We start from the raw sequence: 17,088 nt of genomic DNA on the forward strand, positions 1-17,088 counted from the left end.
GGATTATGAGGGTTGGAAATGCAAAGGTAGATGTTTTGTAACAAGGAAGGGAGTGATTAATTCTCCAGTCTAGGAGTGAAGGTCCCTGGGACCATCAATGGAGAAGAACCTAGAGCGGGACCCTACCCAGAGAAACAGATGCCTGAGATAGAGACAGAGATGATGACATGGAAGTGGCTGGGGACCTTGGATCCAGCAAGGCAAAGGGACTGTGGACTGAAAACTGGGGGTGGGGGGGGGGGTTGGGGGAAGATGAGGGGTCTGCTCTTTCAGGAGAGGACACAGACCAGGGCATGACAGTCCCCTTTGCCCACCCCTTCTACCTGCTGCCTGTCCCACTGGCCACTGCCCAGCAGCTAGGGAAGAATAGCACGGTTCCCAGGCCCAGGGCCTCCTTGGGGCCTCTTGGCAGTTGGCACACAAGTTAGAGGTTGGTTCCCAGGGAATAGCTCAGTGCTGGCATTTCAGGATCCCATCCCCTGACATCTGAACTGTGACTTCTCTGGAATAGACTTATGTGGGAGGGCTAGGAGCCTTCCCAGATTTCTGGGCAAGAGGAGCTTGTCAGGCTGGTGTGTGGATGCTCCAAGGTGGCAGAACCTGGGGCAGGGTGAGAAGAGGAGACACTCCCCTCAGTCACACTCCCCTCAGAGGAAGACAGTCCACTCAGCCTGACCCTCCCCAGCCTGCAGAAACTGGGTATGCAGAGGCAACAGGCTCTGGAGCCGGGGTGGTGGTGGGATTCTAGAGCTTCACCAACTTACTCTTCTCTTTCTTCTCTGTCTTGCCTAAATGACCTTTAACCTCTCCTCCAAGTGTCAAGATCCCGAAAATAGCAGTGTAGACTTAGACAGGAAATGAAAAGGGGGTGGGGAGCTGGAGAGCAGACAGACAGGAAATGGGAGGCCTGTCGGCCCCCAGAGAGGAAACTAACTTCAGGCAGCTTTGGTGTCAGTCAGCCTCAGCCAGAGCCTGCTGCCAAATCTCAGCCAAGCCTGGTGTTCAGCCCCAGCCCCACTCTCTGTAGCTTGGGGTGTGGCCAGCAGACATGGCGCTCTGTTCCAGCCTTGGGGGAGAAGTCGTTCTGGAAGGCAGTTTTGACACAACAGGTCTATAAAGAGCCCCAGACATTCCGAGGGGAACAGAGCACTCAGAAGAGCAAGGGTTTCATTCTGAGAGTTTTATGTCTATGTGCTGTGGAATGAATGTGCCATATAACAGTCCTCTAGGAATTGCTCCTCCTGACTCTCATTCCAGGGATATCTCAGCCCAAAAGGACTGAAGAAGGAAGGGTACAAATGCCCTAGTACATTCTATGACACCTAACAACAACAACAAACCTCTTTGTCAACCTTCCTGCCTCCCTGGAGGAGGGGTATGGCCTAGGCCTGTGATTGTTCTACCAAATTCACTGACTAAACCCAGAGCTTCCACACATCCCTCTTTGCTCATTACTTCCTAAAACACCTTTCCTTGAACTCAGTGGAGAGCCTGTTAGCCAAATCTGCCTCTCTTTAGCCAGAACTCTCTCTTCCTGGGTCCCTTTCTGTGCCTGTGTTTTGAGTGAGACTTGAGTCAACTTGGAGACCTGCTGGTGTATGTCAAGCATCCTCTAGCACAGGTTTGTGGGGCCGATGTGAATGCTCTGAATACCTCCATTCCATCTAATGCTGAACAAGGATAATGTACTTAGCCCCATGTTAGACACCAGGAATACAGGTAACAACTGAGTCAGGGTCCTGGCCCTTAAGGAGAAAACATATGGCACCTTGTTTGCTGGAACACTTCCATGGTAAAGCGAGTGGTCCTTTTCCTCTTCCCTGCTCCCCTGCCTAGGGGAGGTCTAGGCCAGTGGTAGGACCATGGATGGGTTTGCTCTGACATCTGGTCTCCAGGATTTTCCAGGCTGGTGCTAAGCTCCAGAAGGACCTGGGAGAAGGTGTTGCTGGGTCAGAGGCCCCTTGCCCCTTCACTGTTGAGCTGCTTCAGCAGACCCCTTCCACTGTGTTTGCTTTGTCTACAGGTGGGTACGGGAGTTTCTGAATGATGGGAACAAAGGCCTGGATGTGCTGGTGGACTACTTGTCCTTCGCCCAATGTTCCGTCATGTGAGTACCATGTGGGGTTGAGGACAGGAGAAGGGTCCATCCAGGGCACAGTTTTTATTTCAAAGGTGAAGATGGGAATGGAAATCCCAAGGGAGGAAATCGTTTGAGATTTGAAATGGGTAGACAAGCATGTCAGGGTCAGTGAAGAATGCCATTTGGCTAGAGTAGATGGTCATTGTTGGGATAGGGATATGGAGAGGGATCTTGGAGTCAGAACCCAAAGTTTCTGAACCCCACTCTGTAAACAACCTCTGGTTTCTGGGAGAGTTGCCAAGACGGAATTCACTCTCCTTTGGAAAATTGAGTCTTCGGGGAGCTCCCTCAGGGATCCAGATGTGAGAGGGTCACTCCAGCTGCTTGTTGAAGAGCCCCAGGAGCAGTGAGTGTAACCTTTGACCCCCATTGACTATGAAACATCCAGGAGTCTCTTTCAGGTTAGGAGCTTGGAGGCAGCCAGGAGCAAGTTAGTGCTGTCTCTAGAAGGACATGAGGTACTGAGGAGGAATCAGGCAGAGCCAGGGTGGATCCCTGCCTTGTCACTCACTCTCTGTGTAACCTCAAGCAATATTATGTCCTCTTCTCTAACCTTATCCAGCCCAAGGTTGTAGTAAGGATTAGATGAGATCACATTTGTAAATCACTTAACAGTGTGTAGAACCTATTGGGTCTACATTGTGGTAGCCACTTCATTGTTATTGTTATTCAAAGAGGCACACTACCATAATGGCCTGACTAGATGGGAAGAGGAATTCTGGTGATGATAATTCTTTGAGTGACTAACACATTCAAACTTACACCCCAGGCACAATCAGCCATAGAGTGACCAGTCATCCCGGTTTGCCCCTGACTTTTCCAGTTTGGTGCTGAAAGTCCCTCTTCCTGGGAAACTCCTCCATTGGAGGATTTACCCTAAACTTTCATTTCTCTTACTATGTATCTATTCCTTGGTTTTTCTCCTTTGACCAGCCAACCTTGAACCGCCATCCTTGAAGTTCATGCCCTCAGGGAGTCAAACCTTTTCCAGGTCATTCCCTGTTAAAACCAGAGTGGCCCACTCTGTACTCCCTTCCCGACAAGTCATGCCTCTGAAGCCTATCCCTTTAAAAAACACTCTTTTTATAGAAAGAAATGAAAAACATTTGCTGAAGTGATTTTTTTTTTTTTTTAAACTCAAGCATTTTTATAATAAAACGATGTAGATCATTTTTCCAAATAAGCCTTTCTCTCTCATTTGAAAAGCAAATAAGTCCCAGCTGCTTTTAACCTGGAATACTCTGGAGCCTTTGTATTGTAGCCCATGGCAGCACTTTCAACTCCGTCTTTCAAAGACAGTCTTAGAGAAAAAAGAGTGTATGTGTTTGGGACTAAGGTGCCCCTGACCCAAGCCATGGTATTTTCAGTTACCTCATATGCTTACAAAAGCTGAACAGTGAATAAGGAAGAATACACTTCTTCTGCTGTAGAAGAAGTGATGCTTTTGAGTTATGGTGTTGGAGGAGAATATTGAAAGTGCCATGGACTGCCAAAAGAACCAACAGATCTATGTTGGAAGAAGTGCAGTCAGAATGCTCCTTGGAGGCCAGGATGGCCAAACTTCATCTCTCATAGTTTGCACATATTGTCAGGAAGGACCAGTCGCTGGAGAAGGGTATCATATTTGGTAAGGTGGAGGGTCAGAGAAAAAGAGGAAGATCCCCAGCAAGATGGATTGGCAAAATGGCAGCATTAATGAGCTCAAGCGTGGCAACAATTGTGAGGCTGGGCCAGGAACTGAGCAGTATTTTGTTCTGTTGTACTTAGGGGTCCCTATGAGTCGGTACTGACTCGATGGCACCTAACAACAACATGTGTTTGGGAAAGGATTAAGAGAGTACAAGGTGAAGTCAAAAAGTTTTGAATGGAAGCCTTTATTTGAAAGCACTTATTTGTAATTTGTACATACCAATGCCAGGGACTATTATTGTGGATGGAGGGAAGTCACTGGCAAGCTGTCCCAGTCAGAGAGAATTCTCCGATGTCTACTTGAAAGCCATTATCAGTAGCCCCTCCCATCACACCAGCAGGACTCAGTGTGCTCTACGCCTTTGGAACATTCTGGTATCTACAGATGCCACCTCCTGTCTCATCAGTCTCCACCTTTGTGCCCTCTGACCACTGGGACTGTGCATGTCTACTCAATGGATGAAGGGCCCCGTAGGAGATGTCACTCAGTCCTCAGTGACTTCAGGGAAAAGGCGGACAGGAAGGAGGCGTGGGGCTTGTTCTCAGAGGCAGACATATCCCAACCTGGGGATGTGGAAGGGAGAAGGCTACGTGGGTTTGTGTTCTCAGGCTGCCCTCCTTGCCCTGGCCACACTCAACCAACTGATGCAGAGACATTTGGTCCCAGAAGCAGGAAGTGACAGAGGAGCCATCTCAACTCTTGCAGGGATTAGATTGCAGGACCTCAGTCCAAACCCTCAACCTGTGGTTTCTATACACACACATACACACACACACACACACACACACACACACACACCTGGAAAGCTGAAGCCCAAGGACCAACCACTCTCTCAGAAAAACCTAGAAATGTCACAGAGCCAGGACTGCATAAAACCTGGTCTTGAAACCTAGATGCTAGAATGAGGTTATGTGCTTCTCCTCAATTTAGAAGACTGTCTTATTCTGGGTTTGCTGGATGTCCCCATTCCCTTCCATTCAGATCTGCCCTCATGAGCCCAATTCAGCATCAATTGACTCCTCAGGATACTGAGAGACTCTTCTGACTCCTGCCATTGGCCAATTAGGAAGACCTGTCATTGGTCCATTCCCCACCTCTTCTCCACAGGGCAGATTTGCCATGGGAACCACAGCTCCTCTGAGATAGTCCCTCCCAGGCGGAGAGTGCAGAAAGCCTTCCACCCATATGCCAAACACACACACACACACACACACACACACACACAAAGCCTTCCACCCATATGCCAAACACACACACACACACACACACACACACACATATCCTTTTGGGCCAATGGGAGGCCTCTGGAATGACCTGGCAGGTGAGGGGTAGAGGCATCAACCTCATCTCCTCAGTTCCCCTCCTGGTCTGTCCTGCTCTCCCCAGTCCTGTGTCGAAAGCTCTCTGACCAGGGTTAGGTTTCTGCCGCCCAATTCTGCTCTCTCCTCTTGCTGCCCTTGCTACTTGTTGCCTTAGAGGCTTGAGGTTGGGGAGGATTGGCCAGGGGGGCTTGGCATTGAGTGTCTCCTGTGTATGTGCCTGTGTGTGCGCATGTGTGTCCTTTCATGCTCCAGGTTTGACTTTGAGGGTCTGGAGAGCAGTGACGATGGTGCGTTCGACAAGCTCCGGTCCTGGAGCAGGTCCATCGAGGACCTGCAGCCGCCCAGCGCCTTGTCGGCCCCCTTCACCAACAGCCTCGCTCGCTCTGCGCGCCAGTCTGTGCTCCGGTATGTGTGTGCTTGCTCTGCCCGCCTGCCTCCACCCTTCCCCGAGTCCAGACCTTGGGTAGCAGTGGTGAGTGCTCATGAGCCTCCCACCACTCTTGCTTCTAGGCTCAGCTCTCTTGCCCTCTGCCTGCCAGTCTGTCTCTGGTCTGTCCTCTCTGTCTCCTTGACTGCCCAGCGATCTGTCCTGGGTAAGTACATCGTCCTTGGCTGTGCCCACCCCATCTGGGGTCCCAGCTCTTCCCTCTACTTGCCCCCTCTCGGGAGGGGGGCCCTCTGCTCCTTATTCTCACTGCCCTTCCTCCCAGGCCTCTAGGGCAGTGGCTTGTCCTCATGCAGCTCCTTGACCTTCACTGAGTTTATCCTGCTCCTGCCCTCATGTCTGTCTCCTTCTAGCTCTTCACTCGCCTCCATCCGCTGCCCAGAGACGGTCTCCCACCCAGCCCACCTCCACTTGCTTCCCTTCACTTCACTGTCTTCCTTGAGGCCTTTTCTCTCCAAGGCTGCAACCTGTTTTTTTGTCTGCAGTGTCTTAAGAGCTGTTCTGCCTGGAGGCAGGTGGATGGACCAGTTGACCTTCCCAGCCGGGGTCCAGTGGCCCTTTACACTCTGTCTCTCTCGTGTTCATGCTTTTCTCCTGCTCCCTTTTGGGTTGGGTTTCTCGGACACAGCTCATCATTCTAGTCATGTTTCCTCAGTCATGCATGAGCAGATACCATTTGGTGTGCTTCCTCTTTTTTTCACGAAACGTCATTGAGTGGGTGGAGGGAGTGCAAAGTCGGATGTAGCCCACTAGGGATCTGTTCTCGGTAAAGTGGGATGGAAGTTCAGGTGCTCATGCCCCAGGCAGTGTGCTGAAGATGTAACATCTGGAAGTAGGAGAAGGGAAGGCTCACCGGACCCATCATTAGGACCACGAAGGCCTCACACACCTACTATCTGTATTGTGAACCTATTGGGAGATCTCTATTGGGTTAGGATGACTTGGGCACTGATTGTGAAGCCAGGAACCTGGGTAATTGTTGACAGAAGCCTGTTCAAGGACTGACTGGTTGCCCTGCTACTTGTGCATTGTCTCTTGGGGCTGTTGGTACATGACCCTCTTTCCCCTCTTCTGCTGCTGCTAATAGGCAGCCTGTGTGATGGTGAGCGCTCCTGGATATTTCCCAGCAGCCTCAGCGCCCCTCACTGTCTGGCCCTCTCTCCCAGGTATAGTACTCTCCCAGGGCGCAGGGCCCTGAAGAACTCACGCCTGGTGAGCCAGAAGGACGATGTCCATGTCTGCATCCTCTGTCTCAGAGCCATCATGAACTACCAGGTAAGGGGGTGGCATGAGCCATGGCTACTTGGCCTCTGGGGCCTGCTCTGCTAAGCCAGGAGACTTAGCAGTGTACCTGCTTATAAAAGGCAGGCCTGCTGGAAGCCCTAGTGAAGGAGGTCCATGGGATCTACCTTCACCATCAATGTCTCCCTCCTTCTGTCCTTTCTCCTTACAGTATGGATTCAACCTGGTCATGTCCCATCCCCACGCTGTCAATGAAATTGCACTTAGTCTCAACAACAAGAACCCAAGGTGAGCTGCTTCCCCCTCTTCCCCTCTTTTCCTGCCTGGGACTCTTCCCTAACAGGAAGGCCTTGGGGGCATCTTTCCTATTTACCCTTTAGGACCAAAGCCCTTGTCTTGGAGCTCCTTGCTGCTGTGTGTTTGGTGCGAGGAGGTCACGAAATCATTCTTGCTGCTTTTGACAATTTCAAAGAGGTGAGTGTCATGCATTTCTGTGTGTGTGTGTTTGTGGGGAAGGAAGCCACCTAACATTGACAAGCCAGGTAGATAAGCATCATTTCCTGTCATCTCCTGCCTTTCTCACACTGTCCCACTCCTGACCTCTGCCACACTTTTTGTTGTTCTTTCTTTAACCAAAATTAGAACTTCAGTCTTACCAGCTCTTATGCTGGGGAAGCTCCTGATTGGCCAGCTAAGGATGCCCTCAGAAGTCCAGTGGAGAGCTTGTTTAAAAATATGAAGGGGCCTTCAAGAAGTTTGTGGAAATTAAAAGATAATGAAAGTTTTCTATGAACTTTTTGAAACCCTCATGTAAATCCTGGGGCCCTACTGCAAACCCACTGGAGAACTGGGTGTCTGTATTCAGGACTCCCCAGGTGCTTCTGGTACCATAAACCCACGGTAGAACCCAAAGCAGATATGTTTGAAGTGGAAGGAGAAGGCAAGCAAGGGACGGCTCTGAGGTGAGGGGAGCTGGAGTACCTACTGGAATTTCCCCAGCCTCTGGGCCTGGCTCTGAAGCCCCTGTCTGCCTGAACATAGGATTCCTCAACATCCAGCACAGCTGCTGGTCCCACCCCTTCCTCCTCTTTGGACCTCTTCCCTAGCATCCATTGTTCAGGCCAGGAAACGGCTCTTCCTCCTTGAAGCCCAGAGGCTCAGAGGAGCTGCTGGACCCTCTCAGCAGAGGGTCTTTCCGGCCCCTCCCAGGACCTTAGGCTCCTGCCCCAGCCAGGGCCTGAGTCCCTTCCTCCTCCTTCCCTCTTTCAATGAAGTAGGCAGTATCAAACCCAGGTGTTTTTTCTTGGCCAACTCCCAGAGGCACCTGCAACACTGCCTAAGGGTATCACAAGTTGGTGAGGAGCCAGGGGTCCTGGACCAGGTCTTAGGTCTTCTTTGATAGAGTCCTGAATTGCTCATTTTGTAGTTTTGGTTGAACTTGGTCTGAACCAGTCTCTTTTCCACTACTGTTTCTGGAGGCCAGGACTCAAGCTTGGGTTCTGACTGGGACAGAAGTCCTCACTGAGCATGTTTGCCTGTTCAGGTATGCAAGGAGCTGCACCGCTTTGAGAAGCTGATGGAGTATTTCCGGAATGAGGACAGCAACATCGACTTCATGGTGAGGAGCTCCTTAAGGACACATGCTCCTTAAGGACAGGGAACAGGCCAATGGTGTATTTTGATAATCCATCTAGAACCCTGAATGGCTCTCTGGACTCAGTAAATGCTCCTTGTCCACCTGCATGCCCCAGAATGCTTTTAGAAACCTCAGTGACTAGTATCTTTGGGTGTCCGATCACCTTCTTTTCCCAGGCTCATATCATACCCATACTGTTCCTAATTGGAGCCTTTCAGGTCTGCCTTCCTTTTCTTCAGCCTAGGGTCTACAGCTAGGCTGTCTCAAGAATTATCTGCTGAGGTACGAAGGAAACCCTTCCAGAGATGTGTCTTCATTCACGTCTATTTTTCACATAATTTATTCATCTTCACATACTGAATATTAAGTTTCATGTTTCTTAAGCTACAATAATTGTGTTTACAACTAGAAAAGACTGAACTTGGTCATTCATTCCTTTGGATTTATCCATCTGTTCTTGCTGATGATGATTCTAACAGCTGCCTCCCCTCCCTGTCTACTGGGTGTACCCTCTGCCCTTCCCATCTCTGCCTCCCCGGACTGCTGCTTCCCCAGGTGGCCTGTATGCAGTTTATCAACATCGTGGTGCACTCAGTGGAGGATATGAACTTCCGGGTTCATCTGCAGTATGAGTTCACCAAGCTGGGGCTGGAGGAGTTCCTGCAGGTGAGCTGGACCAGGGTGCTCACAGGGTGAGGTGCTGGGGCTCGCAGGAGCAGCTTAACCTGTATCACAAAGGTTTTTGCTTGTTTGTTTTTTTAACAAGAGCCTGGTCCTACATGCTCCTGGCACCCTGCCTGTCTTCTGCCAGGCAGCTCCCTGTAGGCGAGAAGCTGACACATGACCAGTAGTAGGAACTCCTTAGTTCTGTGCTCCAGCAAGTGGCAGTGGAAGAGGAGGGAGACTCAGTCTTGGTCAGAAAGCTCCTTTTACCCTCTACCTGCTCCCCCCAGCTGTTCTTGCCTCTGCTTTCCCCTAGAAGTCTAGGCACACAGAGAGCGAGAAGTTGCAGGTGCAGATCCAAGCATACCTGGACAATGTGTTTGACGTGGGCGGGTTGCTGGAGGATGCAGAGACCAAGAATGTGGCCCTGGAGAAGGTGGAGGAGCTGGAGGAGCATGTGTCCCATGTGAGTGGTCTTTCTTTGCCTGCCAGAGCCATCGTTGGGCCAAAGGATGAAGGATGATGGGCCATCCAGAGATCCTGAACTGAGCCACCTGCCTTCAGATTGAGCCCAGAGAAGCCTTAGACATCTCGGAGCTCTTAGACATGCTCTGCCTGAGGCCTTTGGTCATCCCCAGACTGCAGCGCACAGCGTCCTCCAGGGCTGGGCAGTATCCGTCCTGGGCTTAGGAGAGCTAGGTTGTGGCCATTTGCCTGCTCTCTGATGTAACCTCACATGGTGTCAGACGCTGGGCCCAGGACACCTCCTACCTGGAGGGGTTTGGCTGGGGTCCTGGCTGGAGCTGTGTTGAGCACCCAGGCATTTGGGTCAGCCCCAATCCTATCTTCCTGTCCTGCAGCTCACAGAGAAACTTCTGGACCTAGAAAATGAGAACATGATGCGGGTGGCCGAGCTTGAGAAGCAGCTGCTGCAGCGGGAAAAGGAGCTAGAGAGCATCAAGGTACCGAGTGATGGGTACTGACTGGCCAAGCACCTGCTGCCTCACTTCAGTCCCTGAGTCATGCAAGTTCTGTAAAATGTGGTGCACGCTCAAGGCACCCCATTCTTTAGTAGGGGAGGGAAGCAGAAGCCAGAAAGACTGGGGAGGCACAGGAAAGAATGAGAGCAGATAGGGCTTCCACGGGTACCCTGGAGTTCTGGGCCAGCGCTCCTCCTTCCAGCCCATCCTGTACCTCCATGAGCTTTCCCAAGTCCTGTTCAGTGACAGGGGTCAAAGCAGCCCCAAGTCAGGAGAGCTGTGACTCCTCACATTCCAGCCTCTTCTGTTTTCTCACTTAACTTTCTGGTAGTGATAAAATCATGTCCTCAACCTTAGTTTTTCTTCCATATACACTCATACCATCTCCATTAACTCAGGATACATTTGCTGAGTCCCTGATAAGGGTCTGGAGCACTGTGTTGGGGGATCTGAAGATGCAGGACCTTGCCCATAAGGGGCTTTCCATTCAGGGATTATACAAGGCCAGATGAGATCAAAAGGATAATAATGAGGCACAGAGGGCTCTGGAGAGAGAACAGCTATCAGACTGCTGTTGATCAAGAGCATTTCTCAGAGGCAGCCTTGTCTCTGGGCCTTGAGGAACCAGTGCAGTGAGAATAAGGCTGAAGCAGAGAGGAAGGAGGTGCCACTGGAGATGAGCAGGTTCTCCTGGTCACCTCTTGTGCTCTGCTACACTTCAGCTTCTGTCCCCCACCTGGATTTCTGCCACCCTCTGCCTCTGGGCCCCCTTACAGATGTCCTTCTTGCGAGACCCTTGAGTAGGAATTCCTCTGGTTCAGTTTCAGTTCTTAAGGCAATGATTGCGGTCCCTGCAACCCACTCTTTCTTTAATGGTGCTGTCTGCCTGATAGGAGACCTATGAGAGCACCAACCACCAGGTGCACACCCTGCGACGGCTCATTAAAGAGAAGGAGGAGGCCTTCCAGCGCCGATGCCACTGGGAGCCAAGTGCCCGGGGCCTGGAGTCACTGGGCAGCGAGGCTCTGGCCAGGGTGGGGCCTGCAGTGCTGAGTGAAGGCATGCTGCCCTCTGACCTGGACCTCCTGGCTCCAGCCCCACCTCCTGAGGAGACCCTACCTCTGCCTCCCCCGCCAGCTCCTCCTTTGCCCCCTCCACCTCCCCCGTTACCAGGTAACCAAGACCCCTGAGAGTCGGGGCTAATCCCGTTGTGGGGGCAGATCAAAACCCTAGTAAGCAGTATCTTCCTCAGAAAGAAACAGAGGAAACAGCATCATTTAAGGGCTAGAAGGACAAAGCAGGGTGAGAGAAGGCTGAGGGAGGGTTTGAAACTAAGGTAGGCTAAAGGTCAGTGGTTCAAACCCACCAGTAGCCCCATGGGAGAAAGATGTGGCCATGTGCGTCTGTAAAACTTACACCCTTGGAAACCTTCTGGGGCAGTTCTGCTCTATCCTGGAGGGGCACTCTGAATTGGAATCAACTTGCTGGCACATACCAACAAAGTTCCTAGAGGGAGGTCCAAGGGCAGCTTTAAGGATCGTGAAGATGCTGTTTCTAGTTTCTCTGAAGACAGCTAGGAGAGACTCAGTCCACAGCAGGAGAAATGTGTCATCGGCTAGCAGGAACCGCTCTGCAAGAGTTGGGGCTCCTTTGAGCAGCTTGGCCTCCTTCCCTGAGAGCCTCTAAGGGAGGTGGGGTGGCAGAAGTGGGAGGAAGCCTCTAAAGAGTCTCCTGGACTCTGGGCCACTGCGCTATCTCTGTTTCCCCTTAGACAAGTGTCCTCCAGCCCCACCACTCCCTGGAGCTGCTCCCTCTGTGGTGTTGACAGTAGGCTTGTCAGGTGAGTGAGTGTCCATGGGGCGCAGGTAAGGCCCATGAGACCAGGGAGTGTGTCCCTTGGCCCCTGCCTTGCTCATCTGATTTTTCTTAAAACTAGCCATTCGCATCAAGAAACCCATCAAGACCAAGTTCCGGCTGCCTGTCTTCAACTGGACAGCTCTGAAGCCCAACCAGATCAGCGGCACTGTCTTTAGCGAACTTGATGATGAGAAGGTCTTGGAGGTCAGAGGGCCAGGGTTCATAGGGTTGGGCTTGGGGACTGGGGACCATATTGTCCTTTTAGCCAGGCCTCTTCACTTTGGAACAGCCCACAAACTCAGGATGGGTTCAAGGCCTGAGTGGGACCAGTGTTAGGCCTGCTGTCAGGGGTTCCTCTACTTGCATTTTCCCTCGTGTACTCCGGCTAGGACCTGGACCTGGACAGATTTGAAGAACTGTTCAAGACGAAAGCCCAGGGCCCTGCACTTGACCTCATCTGCTCCAAGAATAAGACAGCACAAAAAGCTGCCAGCAAGGTGACCCTATTGGAAGCGAACCGTGCCAAGAACTTGGCCATCACTTTACGCAAGGCTGGCCGCTCAGCTGAGGAGATCTGCAGGGCCATCCACACGTGAGGCTCCCTCTGATCTAGCCCTGGCCCCCAGCCTTCTACCTAGGAGCCTGGCCTTCCATAGGATCTAGGGCATCTGACAGAACCCCAGCCATTCACTGACCTGGCCAGAACTTCCTGCATCTGTATTGCATACCGAGCACTGTGTGAGGGGACTAGGGATTCAGCCCAGCCCTTCACACGGAATTCCCAGTGTAGTGGGAGCATACCAGTGGCATTCAGTGAGAACTTCCAAGATAGCAGAGACAGGTAGCTCTGGGGGAACAGGGAGAGGGGGGCCATGTAGCCAAGCTTGATAATCAAGAAGGCTTCCTTCCCAGAATCTTCTCAACTAGGACCCACAGGAAGTCTACATCTTGATCCAGTTCAGGGCCTGGAGGGAAAAGCATAGCCCCCTGGGTACTGTGCATGACACCCTTACCCACCCCAAGACCTTCCAGAAGCTGGAGAACAAAAGGGATGAAGGGAAAGTAGGCAAACCTGGGGCCTGAGGTGCTCCCTCCCTCCTACACAGGTTTGACCTACAGACACTACCTGTGGACTTCGTAGAGTGCCTGATGCGCTTCCTGCCTACAGAGGCCGAGGTGAAGCTGCTGCGGCAGTATGAACGTGAGAGGCAGCCCTTGGAGGAGTTGGCGGCGGAGGACCGCTTCATGCTGCTCTTTAGCAAGGTGGAGCGGCTGACCCAGAGAATGGCTGGCATGGCCTTCCTGGGCAACTTCCAGGACAATCTGCAGATGCTCACGCCGGTACGCCCCCACTCCAATCCATGCTCCTCTGCAGCTCCCACCTTCCTACACCTCCCCTGGCCTGCTGGTCCTTCCAGTCCCTCCCTGACTTTCTTCTGTCTGGCTGCTTCCTCCCTCCTTCCAGCAACTCAATGCCATCATTGCAGCCTCTGCCTCCGTCAAGTCCTCCCAGAAGCTGAAGCAGATGTTGGAGGTGGGCAGAGATTGTGGACAGGGATGGATGCTGGTGGTTCCCAGGCCCTGGGAGGCAAGAGTCTCTGGGGGCTTGTACTGACCTGCCTCCCACACATCTTTTGGACAGATCATACTTGCTTTAGGAAACTACATGAACAGCAGCAAGAGAGGAGCTGTGTATGGCTTCAAGCTCCAGAGTCTGGATCTGGTAAGATGGGGTCCACATGGGGCCAGAAAACCAGAGGGGTTTGGGGCTGTGGAGCAGTTGCTCAGTCCCCCTGTACCGTCCCCACACTCTCTCAGCTGCTGGACACCAAGTCCACTGACCGGAAGATGACGTTGCTACATTTCATTGCCTTGACGGTGAAGGAGAAATACCCAGACCTTGCTAACTTCTGGCATGAGCTGCACTTTGTGGAAAAGGCTGCAGCAGGTGAGGGGATCCTGGCCGGGCGAGCTCTCACATTCAACCCAAGGACAATCCTAGGAAGCTAGGAGGAGAGGGAACACTTGGGTCTGCTTGCCTCTTCTTTCTGACCACTACTTCAAAGTTTTCCGCCCGGGCTATGAGCAGAGACTACCCCAGAAGGAGCCTTCCTCCAGGCTCCAGCCTGGCCCAGCCCTTCCCTCCTCTGTGATGGGAGCAGGAACGGGAAGGGGAGTAGTGGCTTTTTATTTTCAACTCCCTCAAGTCTGCCCAGAGAGACTGCGAGCTTCCCTGTGATGGACATGAAGTGTTTAGGAAACCCTAACGTCTTTAAGACATAAGGTGGCGGTTATTTCTGCCCCCACTCCCACCACGACAACAAGGACAGACTAGGGGCAGTTGCATTTTGGAGACCCGTAATCTCTTGGCTTGCCTCCCTTTGCTGCCTTGGTTGGGTCTCGGTCTTGGTCCCTTTCCTGCTTGCACCAGGCTCTGTGAGGCCCAGCTAACTTGGTGTAGTCTGTGTCCTTATGGGTGGCTCAGGGCAGGGAGGCCGAGGAGGGCTTGAGCCTGGGTCCAGGGCCTCAGCCAGGACTCTGCTGACCAGTGTCCCTGGAGAACGTGCTGCTGGATGTGAAGGAGTTGGGCCGGGGCATGGACCTGATTCGGCGTGAGTGCAGTCTGCATGATAACAGCGTCCTCCGGAGCTTCCTCAGCACCAATGAAGGCAAGTTGGACAAGCTCCAGCGAGACGCCAAGACGGCTGAGGTGAGCACAGTGGAGGTGGATGGGAGCACTCAGGCCAAGAGGCCGTGACCCTCCCGGTGGGCTTACAGCACAAGAAACTTTGGCTGATGGTTGGCTTTGGGGGTGGCAGGCACCCATGCTAGGTGCTTTGGGAGCCTCAGGCCTTTCAGCACACAGGGGTTCGGGCTACTTCCAGCCCCATGATCCCTTCGGTTCCCTGTCCCCTAGGAGGCCTACAATGCGGTTGTTCGCTACTTTGGTGAGAGTCCCAAGACCACTCCTCCGTCTGTATTCTTCCCAGTGTTTGTCCGTTTCATTCGTTCATACAAGGTAAGCAGAAGAGAGGCTTTGAAGAGGAGTTTGGAAGGGGATGAGGAAGAGAGGGCTGAGTCCTCTGAGTCCCAGGGAGGGAGGGATCCAAGCTGGCGGCAGGCCCCTTAGCTGTGAAGTGGTGGGCAGGGTGGGGGCCCAGGCCCTTCCTGTCATTGTTTGGGGCAGGAAGTGCCCCTCCAGAGGGTGGCCACCTGGGGTTAGCTGGTCCCACTGCCACCCAGTCTCCACCCTCAGTGCTAGCCCCACCCCTATAACCTGTGTGCACCTCACCCCCCACCAACCTTCTATGGTTCCCAGGAAGCAGAACAAGAGAATGAAGCCCGCAAGAAGCAGGAAGAGGTCATGCGGGAGAAGCAGCTGGCTCAGGAAGCCAAGAAACTAGATGCCAAGGTAGGTGGGACCAAGTTGTAGCCTGGAGGAGGGCAGGGAGGGTGGTGCGGAGAGTTACAGAGGGAGATGGAAAACTGGAGCAGAGAGACCACCCAGAGGGCCTGAAGACGAGAGTCCAAAGGGAAGGAGGGGAAATGGGGCTGGAAGGAAGGGGGTGGGTCTGGGAGGAGGCTGCCTGAGCAGCAGTGTACCTCCAGGAGCTTCCCAGACTGCACCCTGGGGCAGGAAGCAATCCTGTTAGGGCAGTGATGAGCCCCTTCCCCTTCAAATGTCTGGCCCCAGACCCCATCCCAACGGAACAAGTGGCAGCAGCAGGAGCTCATTGCTGAACTGAGGCGGCGCCAGGCCAAGGAGCACCGGCCGGTGTATGAGGGCAAGGATGGGACTATCGAGGACATCATCACAGGTGGGCCCCCCTCCCAAAGTCCAGCCCAACCCCTTCTGGCTCTCCTGACACCCCCATCCCCATGGGGCCTGACCACTGTGTCTCTCTTCTGGGCCACAGTGCTGAAGAGTGTCCCCTTCACGGCCCGTACTGCCAAGCGGGGCTCACGCTTCTTCTGCGATGCAGCCCACCATGATGAGTCAAACTGTTAACCCCCAAGGCTGGGGCCCTTACAGGTACCGGGCACCACAGCTGCCCCACTGCATGTCCATTGGCCGAGGCCTGCTGCTGCTGAGCCCCACAGGCCCTGCCCTTCCCTGCATGACTAGGAGCCATCTTGATGGGGACAGATTGCTCTCCTTGCATGCCCCATGCTCTGAGAAGCATGATCTGTGCCCTGCATGTGCCCTTAGGGGTGTGGTATCTCACCCACTAATGCTGTCCTGGCCTCTATTAAGACCCAAGGGGAAGGGAATTGCCAGACTGAGGTTGAGAACCAGGCAGAGCAGATAAAACCAGGACTGTTACTGGTGAGAGGTTCTATTCCTAGGACCAGGGTAGCCTTGGTCCTCACCTCCCTTAGGGCTGCGTCTGACCAGAGCTCTGGCAGTGGCTATTGCCCTGGGGCAGTTAGATGTCCCTGGCCTTCAGTTTCTTAGTAGTTAGCCTGAGGTTTCCTCCCAGCTCTGGCTCTTGCTGGGTGGGCCTGGTTTCTGCCCACAGGCCCCTGGTCCTTCTCCACCCATTCTCCAAAGACAGAAAGCCCTGTACTTCCCATTGCCTTCTGGGGCCTCTTCTGAAGCTTCTCCCCTATCTACCTCCAGGCTGGCTTCTTTCTGGCTCCACCTGTGGGACTGCCCCCAAAGGCTCTGCTCCTCTGGAGGGTGGGTCTGGCCTGACCTCCCTGTCTGCTCATAAGCTTCTATTTTTCCTGCAGGCCTCCACTGCCAGCCAATTGTCGTTCGATATCAAGTCAAGAGTGTGGCACCACCCAGCGGCCCCCCTCGGGCCCCGGGCCCCCACTAAGACCCTCTGGAGGTGGGGCACAGAAGTCCTTCAACCTCAGAGTCCTGTGAATCCAGCCAAGGGCCCAGTAAAGGCTGTGCTGCTCACAACCCCAGAGCCTGGCCCATCCCTGTGCCTCCAGTACTGACTGCACTTTGCCCAAGGCCTTTAACTTCATTTTCCGAAGGGTCAGCACAGGGCTGGGAAAAACCAATCCCAGCTTTCGTCTCCAAGGGGCTCCCAAGGACTCCCTCTCACTAGAGCCCAGAGGGATAAGAGGAAAAAGCTTACTATCCCATGCTTTTGCCTGC

The 17,088-nt window shown here is 53.1% G+C and overlaps 1 protein-coding gene across 3 annotated transcripts in view; it reads left to right on the forward strand.

The window, feature by feature from the left end:
• Positions 1-16,798, forward strand: part of FMNL3 (formin-like 3) — a 59,626-nt gene extending 42,828 nt beyond the window's left edge. The window contains exons 5-26 of one of the 3 annotated variants that reach the window (XM_006870073.1): positions 2,024-2,107; positions 5,405-5,557; positions 6,764-6,872; positions 7,051-7,127; positions 7,220-7,313; positions 8,383-8,457; positions 9,031-9,141; positions 9,455-9,604; positions 9,999-10,100; positions 11,012-11,291; positions 11,890-11,958; positions 12,055-12,179; positions 12,365-12,567; positions 13,082-13,316; positions 13,441-13,509; positions 13,618-13,698; positions 13,794-13,923; positions 14,525-14,685; positions 14,893-14,994; positions 15,295-15,387; positions 15,670-15,793; positions 16,710-16,798. In XM_006870073.1, the coding sequence (XP_006870135.1) occupies positions 2,024-2,107; positions 5,405-5,557; positions 6,764-6,872; positions 7,051-7,127; positions 7,220-7,313; positions 8,383-8,457; positions 9,031-9,141; positions 9,455-9,604; positions 9,999-10,100; positions 11,012-11,291; positions 11,890-11,958; positions 12,055-12,179; positions 12,365-12,567; positions 13,082-13,316; positions 13,441-13,509; positions 13,618-13,698; positions 13,794-13,923; positions 14,525-14,685; positions 14,893-14,994; positions 15,295-15,387; positions 15,670-15,793; positions 16,710-16,798 (2,716 nt within the window). Of the gene's footprint in view, positions 1-2,023; positions 2,108-5,404; positions 5,558-6,763; positions 6,873-7,050; positions 7,128-7,219; positions 7,314-8,382; positions 8,458-9,030; positions 9,142-9,454; positions 9,605-9,998; positions 10,101-11,011; positions 11,292-11,889; positions 11,959-12,054; positions 12,180-12,364; positions 12,568-13,081; positions 13,317-13,440; positions 13,510-13,617; positions 13,699-13,793; positions 13,924-14,524; positions 14,686-14,892; positions 14,995-15,294; positions 15,388-15,669; positions 15,794-15,892; positions 16,010-16,709 lie in introns of those variants that run through there. The other 2 variants (XM_006870071.1, XM_006870072.1) reach the window with 2 other exon arrangements.
• The last annotated feature ends 290 nt before the right edge of the window (positions 16,799-17,088 follow it).

This window comes from Chrysochloris asiatica, unplaced genomic scaffold (genome assembly GCF_000296735.1).
Source record: "Chrysochloris asiatica unplaced genomic scaffold, ChrAsi1.0 scaffold00138, whole genome shotgun sequence".
Taxonomy (NCBI): domain Eukaryota; kingdom Metazoa; phylum Chordata; class Mammalia; order Afrosoricida; family Chrysochloridae; genus Chrysochloris; species Chrysochloris asiatica.